Raw genomic sequence first — 18,384 nt, 5'->3', positions numbered from 1 at the left:
TTCCCGGTCAATATCAGAACAGGCAACGGTCCACCATTTAACGGAGATAATTTTAAGGTATACTGTACTGAGCGCGGTATCAACAATATGTTTTCTACTCCTCTGTTTCCGCAACAAAACGGAATTGTTGAAAACTATGTGAAGTTGATCAATAAAACGATGGCTACTGCTGTATCCTTTGGAACCAACTATGGCGTAGAACTGCAGGCAGCTGTTAGAGCACACAATTCGGCCGCACATTCAGTAACCAAAGTGCCACCTGAAGAAATGATGTCCGGAAGGAAAATAAGGCGGGCGCTACCATGCCAGGGGACACAGTGATCGTGGAACGACAAATCAGTTTGAAAGGTGATAGTCGGTTCGACTCAAAAAGACTGTTATGGAACAAAAGAAGGGAGCTCTCGTGCTCACGAGCGAGGATGGCCAACTTTTTAAGCGCCAAGTGTCTCAGACCCAGAAGGTTCATGAATGGCGAACCTCAGACTCAAGCATGAATCTAAATAATGACAAAGAAGAAGCTCAGCCCCATCCGCCCAGGGACAATAAAGTACCGGCGTATCTAAGAGATTACGTGCGCCTAGTTGAGGAAGAGAAAAAGACCTATGCGGAGTAGTTCAAGTAGAGCAACAAATACAACCCTTTACCATACTAGCATCTAGCGTGGCATCGAGAGCAAGTCCCCTAGCCTGTTTCCTGAGTATGCAAGGGGTGTTTTCGTACTGTTTGTATAATTTCCTGCTGTATTTTGATCTAACTTGTCAAAAACCTTCAAAAATAAAACGTTCATGTTATTTTTTATAGCTTACTATTTTGTCATTATTGCCAATTTGACCGGGGTTTTTGATAATATTTTCAATCATCCATTTGAGAGGATACATTTTTTTTTAGAGAAGGAGTGGGATGTGGGATACACCCAAACGCATTGCATCTATAATCCGTTCTCCTACCCCTCGTTGTTATGTCAAACGTATGAATGAACAGAAGGATGCACTTAGCAACGGAACGTGATTGGCATCATCGGCGGGTAAAATACACGACTGGCAGAAACCAGAGGACTCTGCCCTTTTCCGCTGCTAACCGTCGTTCGTGTAGGTCGTGCCTCCTGCGCTGGGCGATTCTCGTGGAGACTGGAATCCGGAATTCCACACTTTGGATGTGACATCCGATTTGTTTTTCCGATAGTCAGGGTTATTCTGCGTGGCGAATGAGGTGAGACGACTCGAGTCACTCGTGTCACCCGATTCCAGCTGGCGAGTGAGGTGAGAAGAGTCACTTGGGATGAACCCGATGAACTCTCACCTTATTCTCACAGTCGTATTTGGGTGACAAAAGTCGTACTGAAGTGACGATTTTAGGTGACAAGAGTCGTAACCTCCGCTGCAGTCGACTGGAAGGAAAACCTTAGAGTTCTATAAGCGATGGTTGCGGTTTTCGCTAATTTATTACTTCTAAATTTGTTTCAATCAATTTTTTTTTGTTTCTTCGGCTTCCTCAATATGGGTATTTTTGGAATAGGAGTGACGTGTAGGAATCGGAAACCCATGTCTGAGGCCATGTTAAAATTCAATATGGCGGCTTCCGGTTTGAGAAAAATTTGGAAATTCTGCCAAATACCCCACAAAACTGGTATTTTTGGAGTCGGGATGACGTGTAGGGACCGGAAATCGATGTCTGAGGTCAATCTGAAATTCAAGATGGTGGCTTCCGGTTGGAGAAAAACTTGAAAATTCTGTCAAATACGCCTCAATATAGGTATTTTTAGAATTGGGGTGACGTATTGGGTCCGAAAAAAGATGTCTGACGCCATTTTGAATTCAAGATGGCGGCTTCCGGTGGGAGAAAAACTGGGAATTATTGCCAAATTACCCACAGTAGGAGTATTTTTGGAATCTTGGTGACGTGTAGGGTTCGGAAATCGATGTCTGAGGCCATTTTTAAATTCAAGATGGCGGCTTCCGGTGGGAGAAAAACTGGGAATTATTGCCAAATTACCCACAGTATGAGTATTTTTGGAGTCTTGGTAACGTGTAGGGTCCAGAAATCGATGTCTGAGGCCGTTTTGAAATTCAAGATGGCGGCTTCCGGTTGGAGAAAAACTTGAAAATTATGTCTAATACCCCTCAATATGGGTATTTTTAGAATTGGGGTGACGTATAGGGTCCGGAAATAGATGTCTGACGCCATTTTGAATTCAAGATGGCGGCTTCCGGTCGGAGAAAAACTGGGAATTATTGCCAAATTACCCACAGTAGGAGTATTTTTGGAATCTTGGTGACGTGTAGGGTTCGGAAATCGATGTCTGAGGCCATTTTTAAATTCAAGATGGCGGCTTCCGGTGGGAGAAAAACTGGGAATTATTGCCAAATTACCCACAGTATGAGTATTTTTGGAGTCTTGGTAACGTGTAGGGTCCAGAAATCGATGTCTGAGGCCGTTTTGAAATTCAAGATGGTGGCTTCCGGTTGGAGAAAAACTTGAAAATTATGTCTAATACCCCTCAATATGGGTATTTTTAGAATTGGGGTGACGTATAGGGTCCGGAAATAGATGTCTGACGCCATTTTGAATTCAAGATGGCGGCTTCCAGTCGGAGAAAAACTGGGAATTATTGCCAAATTACCCACAGTAGGAGTATTTTTGGAATCTTGGTGACGTGTAGGGTTCGGAAATCGATGTCTGACGCCATTTTGAATTCAAGATGGCGGCTTCCGGTGGGATAAAAACTGGGAATTATTGCCAAATTACCCACAGTATGAGTATTTTTGGAGTCGGGATGACGTGTAGGGACCGGAAATCGATGTCTGAGGTCAATCTGAAATTCAAGATGGTGGCTTCCGGTTGGAGAAAAACTTGAAAATTCTGTCAAATACCCCTCAATATGGGTATTTTTAGAATTGGGGTGACGTATAGGGTCCGGAAATAGATGTCTGACGCCATTTTGAATTCAAGATGGCGGCTTCCGGTCGGAGAAAAACTGGGAATTATTGCCAAATTACCCACAGTAGGAGTATTTTTGGAATCTTGGTGACGTGTAGGGTTCGGAAATCGATATCTGAGGCCATTTTTAAATTCAAGATGGCGGCTTCCGGTGGGATAAAAACTGGGAATTATTGCCAAATTACCCACAGTATGAGTATTTTTGGAGTCGGGATGACGTGTAGGGACCGGAAATCGATGTCTGAGGTCAATCTGAAATTCAAGATGGTGGCTTCCGGTTGGAGAAAAACTTGAAAATTCTGTCAAATACCTCTCAATATGAATATTTTTAGAATTGGGGTGACGTGTAGGGACTGGAAATCGATGTCTGACGCTATTTTGACTTCAATATGGCTGCTTCCGGTTGTAGTAAAATTGGGAATTACTGCCAAATTACGCACAGTATGAGTATTTTTGGAGTCTTGGTGACGTGTAGGGTCCAGAAATCGATGCCTGAGGCCGTTTTGAAATTCAAGATGGTGGCTTCCGGTTGGAGAAAAACTTGAAAATTCTGTCAAATATCCCTTAATATGGGTATTTTTGGAATTGGGGTGACGTGTAGGGACCGGAAAACGATGTCTGACGCCATTTTGAATTCAATATGGCGGCTTCCGGTGCGAGAAAAACTGGGAATTACTGCCAAATTACCCAAAGTGTGAGTATTTTTGGAATCTTGGTGACGTGTAGGGTCCAGAATCGATGTCTGAGGCCATTTAGAAATTCAAGCTGGTGGCTTCCGGTTCGAAAAAAAACTTGGAAATTCTGTCAAATACCTCAATATGGGTACTTTCAAAATTGGGGTGACGTGTAGGGACCTGAAATCGATGTCTGACGCCATTTTGAATTCAATATGGCGGCTTCCGTTGCGAGAAAAACTGGGAATTACTACCAAATTACCCAAAGTATGAGTATTTTTGGAATCTTGGTGACGTGTAGGGTCCGGAAATCGATGTCTGAAGATATTTTGAAATTCAATATGGCGGCTTCCGGTTGGAGAAAAACTGGGAAATTCTGAGTTGGTTGGAAATGCTAACATGAAGCTTTAGTGTGATGATTTATTAGCTAGAGAATGATCTTTAGAAGAGGGTATGTGGATAGTTCCGTTAGAGTACGGCAGTATGAAAATTGAATAGAAGTTGAAAATGAGCGAAGGGCCATTAAAGCGACAGTTTTTCAAGATAGACGAACATTTTTGCCTAACCCGTACGATGTACGCGGGGACTTGAAGTATGTCTCCAAGTCCACAGGCAAAAATGTGCTTCCCTCTTGTTGCTCATAAACTGACTGCGGCTGTGGAATAGTTCTAGCGACGTTTTCATCACTACCTAAAGCCCCACGTGGCGAGAGCATTTCCAGTCGATGGTGTGTTATAATGCAGTTCTTCTTTACCCAACTATTGTGTTGCTCCTCTCGTCATGACCAACGTGATCATCTCAGAGAGAAAGCAGTAGGGTGGTTGTTGCGTGCTGTACCATCATCAGCATTGTTGACGGCTACTCCCGCATTGAGTTGTTACATTCAAAGTGTTTTTTATGTTACTTCATACGCGAAGTTAACGATTTTCAGAGTTGGTTGGAAATGCTAACATGAAGCTTTAATGGCCCTTCGCTCATTTTCAACTTCTATTCAATTTTCATACTGCCGTACTCTAACGGAACTATCCACCTACCCTCTTCTAAAGATCATTCTCTAGCTAATACATCATCACACTAAAGCTTCATGTTAGCATTTCCAACCAACTCTGAAAATCGTTAACTTCGCGTATGAAGTAACATAAAAAACACTTTGAATGGGAAATTCTGCCAATACCCCACAAAACTGGTATTTTTGCAGTCGGGATGACGTGTAGGGACAGGAAATCGATGTCTGAGGCCATTTTCAAATTCAATATGGCGGCTTCCGGTTAGAGAAAAAACTTGGAAATTTTGTCAAATACCCCTCAATATGGGTATTTTTAGAATTGAGGTGACATGTAGGGACCAGAAATCGATGTCTGAGGCTATCTTTAATTCACACAGTATAGTATTTTTGGAATCTTGGTGACTTGTAGGGTTCGGAAAAAGATGGCTGGGGCCATTTTGAAATTCAAGATGGTGGTTTCCAGTTGGAGAAAAACTTGAAAATTCTGTCAAATACCCCTCAATATGGGTATTCTAAGAATTGGGGTGATGTGTATCGACCGTAAATCGATGTCTGAGGCCATTTTGAATTCAATCTGGTGGCTTCCGATAGAAGACAAACTTGGAAACACTGTCAAATACACCACAATATGAATATTTTTGGAATCGGGTGACATGTAGGGTCCAGAAATCCATGTCTGATGCTATTTTGAAATTCAATATGGTGGCTTCCGGTTACAGAAAAATAGAAAAATACAGGCGGGTTTTCCGTCCATACACGTCACTCCAATTCCAAAAATACCCATATTGGACAGAATTTCCAAGTTTTTTGCTAACGGAAAGCCACCATATTGAATTCAAAATGTCGTCAGCCATGCATTTACGGCCTCTACACATCACCACGATTGCAAAAATACCCATATTGAGGGGTATTTCATAGTATTTTTCAATTTTCCTGTAACTGGAAGCCACCATCTTGAATATAAAAACCCGAATTTATCCACCTATGGTGTGATCAGACCCTTCTTACTTATTCAAGTTTATTTATTTTATTGTCATTATCAGTGACCAAGCCCCCCACCCCCGTGTCATCCAGTGACGCTACGCCACTGCCTGGGGGTACCCGGAATATATCCGGGTGTAGTCTATTTGGTGAGGCTACCAATCACCTTATCATCGTATTTTAATGTGATTTAATGGGTTTTAATTCAATTCATATTCAAGCAACTCCCCCGGGGTATCCGGAACATGTCCAAGTGTGTCCAATGTGGTCTGGAACACTTAACACGACTTGCATTGATCTTATTTTTAAATTCTGTAGTAATTTGATGTGTCGCATGATGGTTTTGATACGTTTTCCGTTAAATCCAGCGTGAAGGCCCATATTCACCGGATCTTATTCCGGCCATATCTCCGGAACCGGTTCACCGATTCCAAAACCGTTCAATAGCGTTCAATGGGACCCCAAGACCTATCATTTGGCGCCGAGTTTGTCCAAATCGGTTGAGCGGTTGCTGAGAAACGTGAGCGCATTCAAAAGGCATTAGTTTACGGTTCCTACACGTCACCAAGATTCCTTAAATACTCATAATGTGGTGTATTTGACAATATCCCAGTTTTATTTAAACGGAAGCCGTTATCTTGGATATCAAAATAGCGCCAGGCATGGATTTCTGGTCGTCACCCCGATTCCAAAAATACCCCTAGATAAGGGGTATTTGACAAAATTTCCAATTTTTTATCTAACTGGAAGCCGCCATCTTTAATTTTAAAAGGTCTTTAGGTCCTTACACGTCAATCCGACTCTAAAAATACAAATATTGTGTGGTTTTTGAGAGAATTTACAAGTTTTTCTCTTGCCGTAAGCAGCCATCTTGAATTTCAAAACGCCAGACATCGATGTTCGATCCCTACACGTCATCAAGACTCCAAAAATACCCATAATGTGGATAATTTGGCAGTAGTTCCCAGCTTTTCTCTAACCGAAAGCTGGCATATGGAATTCAAAATGGTATCAGATGGGTTTCCAGTCCTTACACTTCACTAAGATTCCAAAAATACACACATTGAAAGGAATTTGACTTAATTTTCAAGTTTTTCTCCAACCGGAATCCGCCATGTTTAATTTCACAATGGCCGCAGACATCGATTTCCGGCCCTTACACGTAACCCCAACTCCAAAAATACCCATATGGTGCAATATTTGAGAAAATTTCTAAGTTTTTCTCTAACCGGAAGCCACCATCTTAAATTCAAAATGGCTTTAGACATCGATTTCTGGTCCCTACACTTCATTCCGATTCCAAAAATACCCATATTGTGGGTAATTTGGTAGTATTTCCAAGTTTTTCTCTAACCGGAAGCCGCCATCTTTAATTTCAAAAAGGCGTCAGACATGGTTTTTCGGTCCCTACACATCACCAAGATTTCAAAAATACCCATATTGTGGGTAATTTTGCAGTATTGCCCAGTTTTTCTCTAACCGGAAGCCACCATATTGGATTTTAAAAAGCGTTAGACATCGATTTCCAGTCCCTAAACGTCACCCCGATTCCAAAAATACCCATATTGTGGGTAATTTCGCAGTATTGCCCAGTTTTTCTCTAACCGGAAGCCGCCATATTGGATTTCAAAAAAGTGTTAGACATCGATTTCCGGTCCCTACACGTCACCCCGATTCCAAAAATACTCCTACTGTGGGTAATTTGGCAATAATTCCCAGTTTTTCTCCCACCGGAAGCCGCCATCTTGAATTCAAAATGGTGTCAGACATCTATTTCCGGACCCTATACGTCACCCCAATTCTAAAAATACCCATATTGAGGGGTATTAGACATAATTTTCAAGTTTTTCTCCCACCGGAAGCCGCCATTTTGAATTCAAAATGGCCTCAGACATCGATTTCCGAACCCTACACGTCACCAAGATTCCAAAAATACTCCTACTGTGGGTAATTTGGCAATAATTCCCAGTTTTTCTCCCACCGGAAGCCACCATCCTGAATTCAAAATGGCGTCAGACATCTATTTCCGGACCCTATACGTCACCCCAATTCTAAAAATACCCATATTGAGGGGTATTAGACATAATTTTCAAGTTTTTCTCCAACCGGAAGCCGCCATCTTGAATTCAAAATGGCCTCAGACATCGATTTCCGAACCCTACACGTCACCAAGATTCCAAAAATACTCCTACTGTGGGTAATTTGGCAATAATTCCCAGTTTTTCTCCCACCGGAAGCCGCCATCTTGAATTCAAAATGGTGTCAGACATCTATTTCCGGACCCTATACGTCACCCCAATTCTAAAAATACCCATATTGAGGGGTATTAGACATAATTTTCAAGTTTTTCTCCAACCGGAAGCCGCCATCTTGAATTCAAAATGGCCTCAGACATCGATTTCCGAACCCTACACGTCACCAAGATTCCAAAAATACTCATACTGTGGGTAATTTGGCAATAATTCCCAGTTTTTCTCCCACCGGAAGCCGCCATCTTGAATTCAAAATGGCGTCAGACATCTATTTCCGGACCCTATACGTCACCCCAATTCTAAAAATACCCATATTGAGGGGTATTAGACATAATTTTCTAGTTTTTCTCCAACTGGAAGCCGCCATCTTGAATTCAAAATGGCCTCAGACATCGATTTCCGAACCCTACACGTCACCAAGATTCCAAAAATACTCCTACTGTGGGTAATTTGGCAATAATTCCCAGTTTTTCTCCCACCGGAAGCCGCCATCTTGAATTCAAAATGGCGTCAGACATCGATTTCCGAACCCTACACGTCACCAAGATTCCAAAAATACTCATACTGTGGGTAATTTGGCAATAATTCCCAGTTTTTCTCGCACCGGAAGCCGCCATCTTGAATTCAAAATGGCGTCAGACATCTATTTCCGGACCCTATACGTCACCCCAATTCTAAAAATACCCATATTGAGGGGTATTAGACATAATTTTCAAGTTTTTCTCCAACCAGAAGCCGCCATCTTGAATTCAAAATGGCCTCAGACATCGATTTCCGAACCCTACACGTCACCAAGATTCCAAAAATACTCCTACTGTGGGTAATTTGGCAATAATTCCCAGTTTTTCTCCCACCGGAAGCCACCATCCTGAATTCAAAATGGCGTCAGACATCTATTTCCGGACCCTATACGTCACCCCAATTCTAAAAATACCCATATTGAGGGGTATTAGACATAATTTTCAAGTTTTTCTCCAACCGGAAGCCGCCATCTTGAATTCAAAATGGCCTCAGACATCGATTTCCGAACCCTACACGTCACCAAGATTCCAAAAATACTCCTACTGTGGGTAATTTGGCAATAATTCCCAGTTTTTCTCCCACCGGAAGCCGCCATCTTGAATTCAAAATGGTGTCAGACATCTATTTCCGGACCCTATACGTCACCCCAATTCTAAAAATACCCATATTGAGGGGTATTAGACATAATTTTCTAGTTTTTCTCCAACCGGAAGCCGCCATCTTGAATTCAAAATGGCCTCAGACATCGATTTCCGAACCCTACACGTCACCAAGATTCCAAAAATACTCATACTGTGGGTAATTTGGCAATAATTCCCAGTTTTTCTCCCACCGGAAGCCGCCATCTTGAATTCAAAATGGCGTCAGACATCTATTTCCGGACCCTATACGTCACCCCAATTCTAAAAATACCCATATTGAGGGGTATTAGACATAATTTTCTAGTTTTTCTCCAACCGGAAGCCGCCATCTTGAATTCAAAATGGCCTCAGACATCGATTTCCGAACCCTACACGTCACCAAGATTCCAAAAATACTCCTACTGTGGGTAATTTGGCAATAATTCCCAGTTTTTCTCCCACCGGAAGCCGCCATATTGAATTCAAAATGGTGTCAGACATCTATTTCCGGACCCTATACGTCACCCCAATTCTAAAAATACCCATATTGAGGGGTATTAGACATAATTTTCAAGTTTTTCTCCAACCGAAAGCCGCCATCTTGAATTCAAAATGGCCTCAGACATCGATTTCCGAACCCTACACGTCACCAAGATTCCAAAAATACTCCTACTGTGGGTAATTTGGCAATAATTCCCAGTTTTTCTCCCACCGGAAGCAGCCATCTTGAATTCAAAATGGCGTCAGACATCGATTAAGGGTCCTTACACAGCACCCCGTCTACAAAAATACCAATATTGTGGGTAATTTGGCATTATTTCCCAGTTTTTCACTAACCGGAAGCCGCCATATTGAGTTTCAGAAGGACGTCAGACATGGTTTTCCGGTCTCTACACGTCACCCGGATTCCAAAAATATCCATATTGAGGGGTACTTGACCGAATTTCCAAGTTTTTCTTTAACCAGAAGCCGCCATCTTGAATGTCAAAATGCCGTCAGACATCGATTTCCGGTCCCTACACGTCACCCGGATTCCAAAAATACCCATATTGAGGGATATTTGACAGAAATTACAATTATTTCTCGCACCGGAAGCAGCCATATTGAATTTCAAAAAGGCTTCAGACATCGATTTCCAGTCCCTACACGTCACCAAGATTCCAAAAATACCCATGTTGTTGGTTATTTTGCAGTACTTCCCAGCTTTTCTCTAACCGGAAGCCGCCATATTGAAATAAAAATAACGTCAGGCGTTGATTTCCGGTCCCCGTACGTCACCCAGATACCAAAAAATACCCATTTTGTGCGGTATTCGACAAAATTTTCCAAAAACTTTTTAGGAAATAAATCGCAAATAATGTTTTTTACGTCTATTTCGATTTACGAACCGCCGGTGTGGTTCGTAAATGGAGGAATAAACTGGAACCTGGACCCTAATTAAAAAAAAAACCACGATTGGAAAAAAAAAATCTTCGTCCGCAACCGAAAACAACAAACAGCCAAAACTGAAAGGGTCTAGCACAGGCCGAACATTTTCAATCCATTTAAATGATGTTTTTATGCATGATTTCGAACATGTGAACGCGGATTATGTTTAAGAAAATAATAAAATATTTAATCTATCTTGTTTGACATGAAATACGACTCGAACGCATGTTCATAGTAAAAAATAAAAACCTGCGATTAAACTGACAAATGAACCTACAAAAACTGCATGGGCCTTCTTCGGAAAACAAAGCAAACTGACATTTCGGCGAATGAACACCGAGTCACCTTGCAACTCACCTAAGAATGAACCTCTCACCTCACCCGAGTCGCCTGTCGGAATAGAGTGAGAAGAGTCATGTGACTGCGAGGTGACAATTGTCGTCTCACCTCATACGCCACGCAGAATAACCCTGAGTTTATTTAAATTTAAGCCACAAGTTTTTCAAAGCGTGTTGTGGAAATTTCGCGGATGTTTTTCCAACTTTTCTTAGAACTTTCCTCGAACGGATGACCAAGAGAGCTTCTTTCGTCTTTCCTTGGAAATTTTCTTCAGCTTCGTTCAGAAGCTTATTCAAACACTCCCCGGAGTTTTCATCCGGAATTTTCCGATCATAGTTCAAAAGCTCAGTCTTAAAACACTGCAGCGACTACGATGTAATCTGCCCGACATTTCGGCCACGGGTTGTGGCCTTTTTCAAGGGAAAATATTGCTTGTAGTTGTTGTTAATAGTTTAGTCGTTGTTGCGGCTGATTTTTCATATTTTTGTTCATGCAATTATATTAAATTGAAAACACTACTTCATCACAATTTTGATCACCACTTGAGGACAACGATAATTCTAAAAATTAAATTAAAAGAAAGATTGAGAAGACTGAGTAAGCCATTAAAGCAATTCTTCTAAAGTCCCAGTCGTCACCATCATTAAATTTTTGCTTTCAAAAACAGCAAAAATATAAAATTAATTAAATAGAAAATACCGATACATACCGATTTTTAATACCTTCGATACCGATAAGCTAATAAACAATCTGGCAACGCTGCCACGAGCATCAAATTGCCGGGGTACAGTGGCAATCTACTGGAGCAGTCATGTTGCCCCCGAGTTGGTCTAGGATAATGCTTAGCTGAATCTCAACAAACAAATCCGGAGTGATTTGAGATTTAGGCGTAATTGTATTTGTAAACAAACAGGTCAATCGCCAATTTCTCGTGAATAAAAGCTCAATCATATAAACAAACTATACCAAATTATAGAAGAATCATACCTCTACCTCAAAGTGTTATTAGTTTTCAAAATTGAGCTTTTATTCACGAGAAATCGGCGATTGACGTGCTTGTTTACAAATACAATTACGCCCAAATCTCAAATCTCTCCGGAAATTTTTGCCGAGATTTGCACAGCAGAGCTCGGTAGAAAAAAACTAAGTGTGCGCGAGGACTGCTTCAGTACCTCAATAATCCAGAAAGTCCGGAGAACTTTGAGATTTGGGCGTAATTGCTTTTGTAAACAAACATGTCAATCGCTGATTTCTCACGAATAAAAGAACAATCTCGTGAACAAAACTATATCAAATGATAGAGGAATCATTAATTTACCTTTTTGTGTTGATAGTTGTTTTTTAAATTGAGCTTTAATTCCCGAGAAATCATCAAATGAAGTGTTTGTTTACAAAAGCAATTACGCCCTAATCTCAAAGTTCTCCGGAAGTAATCGCAAACTAAATAATATCTAGAAAATCTGCCCAAAATAAATCATAAACAACACAACAATTTCCAAATTTCTGTTATGACTGTCCCAGTGTTGCACGAAATCGACGACATCATATTTTACTATCCATTGAACAAAAATGTCGTTAACATTTGAAATGTCTTTCCACGTTATAGTTTGACTGCTCCATTAATAAAGAGACCAAAAGCTCGGTGCCAATGAGTAGCAAGAAAAAAAAACGCCAGTCGGTCCTGGAATCCGGAAATGAAGAGGAAGATTTTTAATGATTAAACTCACATTGAAATTGTGATGTGAATGCTGAAGCTACCGTCCTGTTAGGTATAAGCGAACGAAATGGAATGGGAAATGAAAAAAAAGAGCGAGTCAAAGCATTCTTATGATTCCTCAAAAACTCGTTTGCAGATGCGATCAATAAAAAATAAAAATGTGAATCAGTAATTGGAACCGTAATGGATTCATTTGAATGTTAATTATTTATTACCACTGGATACTCTTTTCTGTTGTCAGCTATAATTACGATACGTCAATGATTGCCAGGCGTATTCACTTCGATGAAACACGGCAAAAATCACGAAAGGAAGCCTAATGAGCGAAGAATGAAAGCGGCTTGCTGTTTTTGTCAGAAGTCCCAAATGACTGTCAACAATTCAATTTTGGATCGTTTCTAACGAGATGATGATAAATAGTTTTCGGAATAGTTTCCTGGTGCCATTACGGTATGAGAGCTTGACGGTACTTATTGTCCGTTCTGCTTCCTCATTGGTATGATGAAAGGAACTTCTTTGGACATAAAGCAACAAAAAACTTTTTAATAAGCTACAAAAAAAAAACTAGAAGCTGTGAGTATGGTAATTTAAATTCAGTCCTGGCCGCCGCTAGTTCCCTTTGCGTTGCTCAATAGCACTGATGAAGATGACATTGGGGAATTGAATATCTGTTTTATTTATTTTTTTATTCTGCAAGCGTAACGATGATAGTTTCTGCGACTTTGCAGAAAATGAGCAATTCACTTACTTTTCCCTTTTCGCTTTAAATTTCAGAGCTTTCCGGACATTAGCAATCGTACGGTTGCGCTGCTTTCGATGCCAAAGGGACGATACCAGCACTTGAAGCGACTGCTGCCGCTGCTTGCCAATCAGAGCGAGGATTGTCTGACGCTCAACATCTACGTTCCCGGAAGTGGTAAGTTTGTTTGATGATGATGAGTTGCATTTCACCGTGCTGTGTAGGCTGTATTGTGATATTGATGATGAACAACTTGAGATGTCTTGATGAAGTAAAAAAAAAAGTTAAAAGCGATGACATAAACCAAAAAGGCGAAATAACGTGGCTCTGGTTACTTGGCAATGGTTCAAGATCCCTGAACCTGGTCTTATAGAAATGTTTTGAACACAGATATTGAAGAGATGGATGATTCGAAAAAGTGGCTGGGGTTCCAAGTAATCCTTCACATTGATAACATTATGGTTTGTTCCGATTCATGGAAAAACTTCAAAGCAACTGATGTTGGTTTACAGCCGCAAAAGTTAGAACCACTTGCAACGAGCAACAACCTGAAACGGCTAGAGCAATGCTCACTCTAGTTTTAATCCTATGATCCTATTCTTTTTGATATTTGTACGTTGAAGAGCAAAGAAGTGGATTTTACCTCTACACGCAAAACCAATTTTTCTTACATCCAATGTAAGGTTGGGTTTATTACATCCTCTGCATATGTTTTATACCACAAATGAAATGGCAGTTCTTACAAAGGACTGCAGCAACGAGCATTTTTGTTCTAGAATGCATATGTTTGTTTAAAACCTTCCCCATTTAGGGAAACAAGCTTTGTTCCACATTACAGAATCTGTTATGATGCGAAACATCGCAAATTCTGTTCTAGAATCTTACATTTCCCGGTTGGGTGTACATTCGTTTGATTTAAAAGCAAGAAGTTCTCCCAAACACACACAAACACATTCTTTGTTAGTTTCCAATCCCATTCGGATGTATGATACGTCTTATCGTTCCATGCTGACAGAGTTAGATCAGTTGATGTGAAATTGGGAAAAACCACACCATCACAACCTCCATGGATATACAACGTTGGATATTTCCTCCCACAGAAAGGGGGAAGAGAAACGGTAAACAACGTAGTTACTCGACCGACGACTAATGCTTTTGAAACGGATAAACAACTTGTATAACACTGCTAAATGAGAAGTTGTTCCTCGCTGTGGGTCGTGAGAGAGGATTAATTAACCTAATGTCCTCAAAATCCTGGAACTTTAGAATTCGGACAAAAATCCAAACCACAACTACAGTAATTAAAAGATTGTCTTTCTCACCTAGCGACCTGGCCTCAGTCCGTAACGATGAGAAATGTTTGAAAGCTTTTAATTCTACCCCGCATCAAATACTGCAGCAAGCAGTTTCCGGTGTTCATGAGCGTGTTTCGATCATTAGAGACTATAATATCCTCGTGCTCTTTGCCACGATATCCAATTAGACTTTGCACCCCGAAATTCACATCACGTTCGGCCTCGGTCGATCATCGGGCTGGTCCTCCTCTATGGCCTGGTGGAAGTAATAATCGTTGAGGCTCTCCAATCCATTATCCAACTATTAGCATTTAGGAAAACCGCAGTATGTGCTTCGCCTGGCTCCCTTCATCGGCAGCCACGAAAGGAGCAGCTGAGGGCTTCATCGGTAAGCCTGATGTACCATACAGAAGCGTACACCTCAAACCTACATCTCACGAACGGCAGCCGCAGTTTTATCAGATGAGCCGTTCATTCGATGGGTTTATATGATGTTTCGGTTTAATCTATATGAGCCGTTTGCAAACACCCTAGGAACAACGAACAACGACGATGACGGGCGAAGACGGCGTACGATGTTTGAGATGTTGCTGCTGGTACTGCTGATCCTAATTTTATTGCGAACAAACAGATTAGCGGTTAGTTGAGAGTTTAGTGTTCACCACAAGTTGGATCGATTCAGTTGATGCAAGGAGGAACTTCAAGTTGTTCGATGGATTCCTTCAACGGAGGAGAGGGTAGCGTGAATGTGTACACTGCACATACTGCAATTTGACTTGAATATCGACCCAAATTGTTTGTAGACTGCAAAGCGCTGAGGGGGAATAGATTATCGTAAAACATAATACATGAAAGTTGCCAACCATTTTATACGGAAGAAGGGAAATCAAAATTTGGTGTAATTTTGGTGTAAACGTTTTTAAATAATGCGCAAAATGAAGTCCAAATTTGTTTGAGCGCAAATAACAATGTGACTGATTTAACGCATGCTCCGTCACCATCCCTCAAAATGTCACCATTAACGCGAAGTTTAGCGCCACGAAAAAAAAAGTCCTGATGTGTACAAGACACGACCGCATGGTTGACGAAGACTACGTTGAACTGTTTAGTGAACTTCTCGTGCATTTGTCTAGATATTGATATAAAATACAGATACAGATTTTCATGATCAAATATTCCATTTTGCTTCTTGAGACCACCATTTTAAATTGAGCCTTAATTTTGAGAAGGGCCTATTGAAAAATGTTTAGCTAAGGCCTGTACTCGAAAAAAATGCACCATGCGGCATAATTACTTTATTCAATTTCCTTTCCATCGCTGAAAGCCCGCACCTTTCTCTTAAGACCATTACATTTTGTACAATGGTGGAGCTGACCTTTTTGGTCACTTTCATCCATTCTTTCTTCAACTCCAGCTCGTTCTTAAACACCTTGGATGATTTTCGAACTTTGACCTTCATTATGGCCCAAAATCTTTCCACCGGACGAATCTCTGGTGAATTTGGGGGGTTGGCAGTTTTTGGTACAAAACAACGTTATTGTCTCTGTACCAATCCAACGTCGATCGCGCGTAATGGCATGATGCCAGGTCCAGCCAAAATAATGTCTCGCCTCCGTGGGACCGCAGGAAGGGCAACATACGCTTCTGGAGGCACTGGGTGCGATAAATTTCGCTGTTGATGGTACCCATTGTGATGTACGGTTTACTCAGTTTACCGCATTGGCATATGGCCTGCCAGAGCAAGTATTTAAAATATTTAAAATAAAAATTAAAAAATCGATTTTCTTTAAAGAGATGTTTTAGGGGAAAATGAATGCCATCTATTGCATTATAAGTCAAGATGGAGAAATGATGGATAAAAAATGATTTAAAAAAAATCCCAAATTTTGAAAAAATATCCAAAACTTGGTTTATTTATTTTTGATTTATTGAAAGTACACATCTCGAAAACGGTGTGACTTAGTAAAATTTTACTCAAAACCATCAGCGGCGGCGGCGTATGAGAAAAAGTCGGCGGCGAGGCACAGGGCTACACAAAATTCCAAAATTTAAAAAATCGACGTTCAAACCGTTGATTTTTTTTTTAAATATTGGTAGATTTCTCCAAATCAAACGAAATCTCGAACCTTCTTTTTGATGGAGCCCATCAGCACCCACACAGTGTAAACGGACACGAAATCAGCGCATTTCTTCCATTTTGCCCGCATTTGCTGGATGTCCTTGACTGCCCCACCGCTTCGTCGAAGTCGCTGTTTTGAAATAAGCTCAGTATTTTTCGATTGGTCGATATTCCGGGAAATTCGGAGAATTCATTAGCTTGTGGACAAAATCGATCTTGTTGGCAGCATACCACTCCAGAACCACCTTGGAGTAGTGGCAGCTGGCCAAATCGGGCCAAAAGATGACTTTTCCACTATGCTTGCAGATGAACGGCAATACACGCTTTTTCAGGCATTCTTCGATGTATACTTGGGATGTCATCGTCGAGGATGTGACGAATGATTCCGTTTTCAGGCCAAAACTGCAAATCGCTTACCAAATCATGGCCTGCTTCGCGAACTTGTAGGCAAACACGAACTTGAATCTTCCCGGCACATCTCCACGCCCAGTCGCGATGTAAAACTTTTGACCGGGAAGCTGCTTAAAATCGAGTTTAACGTATGTTTCGTAATCGATCAAAGTGCAGCCCTTGTGTTTCGTCAAAACACGATCATACAAGAGCCTTGCATGCTTTTTGTCCACGCAATTCTACTTAATGTGCCGGTTCCGATGTTAACTGGCATTGAACGACTTGTATCATTCCCTGACAAGGATGTTCCGCACCGTTTGAAAGTTGGCGTTGTACTTTCTGGCCACATCTTGGATATAAAAACCGGGGTTGGATTTAACGCACCTCAACACCTTGCTGCGCAGCTGACGATACTTGATTCCAGTTTTTCGTAGGTCCGCTGATTCCTTTCCACACTCAGGGTTTCCTTGTAGGTTTTGAGCACTTGACATCTGGCATCTTCAGCACTTTAGCCAGCTTGGAACCGGACCACTCTGGATTTTCCAGGTGTTTGTGCACAATATTTTTTCTTCATTCGAGTTCCATTTGACGTTATTTCTGAACGCGATCGGCTACTTTGATCAAACTTGCACCAGTTGTTCTCTATGGAAATGTAAACAAACCACTGTCAAAGACTTTCGACTCCCAACACTAGAGGCGTGCGAGTGGCGCGCGAAGGGCGTACCAATTTACTAATTCAGCCTTTACGTAAGGAGATGACAAAAACGACCAAGGGTGACAAGCTAAAGCTGTTTTCAGTTCCACGAATCACAAGCAATATGTCTCCAGAGATTTCCAAAATTCAAATGTTGAATTTTGGAAAGTGAAATATTGTAGTAAGATATTTTTTAAGAAACCTTGAGCTTAAAAAGTAAAAAACTTGGGATGAATTTACAAAAAAAAAAAAAATGGCAGTGGCATCTCAATTTAAATTGGCATAATTTAAAGTTTATCCCAAAATGAAAGCCTAGAGAATGCTGGAAAGTATTCTCAACCCAAGAGCACTTGCGTCAAATCACCGAAAAATGAGTGGCATTTTTGCAAGTGAATAAAAAAGAAAATTTCACATTAATTGATCTGGGTTTTAATGGTATCTCAAGAACAACTCTTCCTCTTTCTACTGCTACATAAAAAAATCAAAAATTTCAAAGGAAATTGTTGAAAAGTATTATGTTTCTGCAGTGAAACTTTGTGCGTGCACTCAGCGCACAAGCGCGACTGCTGGAAGGTTAAGAAAATCGGAGGAGACTAGAAATTCAAAAGCTGTACGAGGAAAGCTTCTGGTATTTTTTTTAAGATTGAAGTAGAATTACATTGTGACTCTGA

At 41.0% G+C, this 18,384-nt stretch overlaps 1 protein-coding gene across 1 annotated transcript in view; it reads left to right on the top strand.

Moving 5' to 3' along the window:
* The window catches only part of LOC135706300 (neuroligin-1-like), a 762,843-nt gene that overhangs the window by 483,011 nt on the left and 261,448 nt on the right, over positions 1 to 18,384 (top strand). Inside the window, exon 7 of the mRNA XM_065227888.1 lies at positions 13,251 to 13,392. Within this exon, the coding sequence (XP_065083960.1) occupies positions 13,251 to 13,392 (142 nt within the window). The remainder of the gene's footprint in view (positions 1 to 13,250; positions 13,393 to 18,384) is intronic.

This window comes from Ochlerotatus camptorhynchus, unplaced genomic scaffold (genome assembly GCF_037179485.1).
Source record: "Ochlerotatus camptorhynchus isolate MF236.1 unplaced genomic scaffold, CSIRO-AGI_Acam_v1.1 ptg000277l, whole genome shotgun sequence".
Lineage (NCBI taxonomy): Eukaryota > Metazoa > Arthropoda > Insecta > Diptera > Culicidae > Ochlerotatus > Ochlerotatus camptorhynchus.
This window is presented reverse-complemented; position numbering and strand designations above follow the sequence as displayed.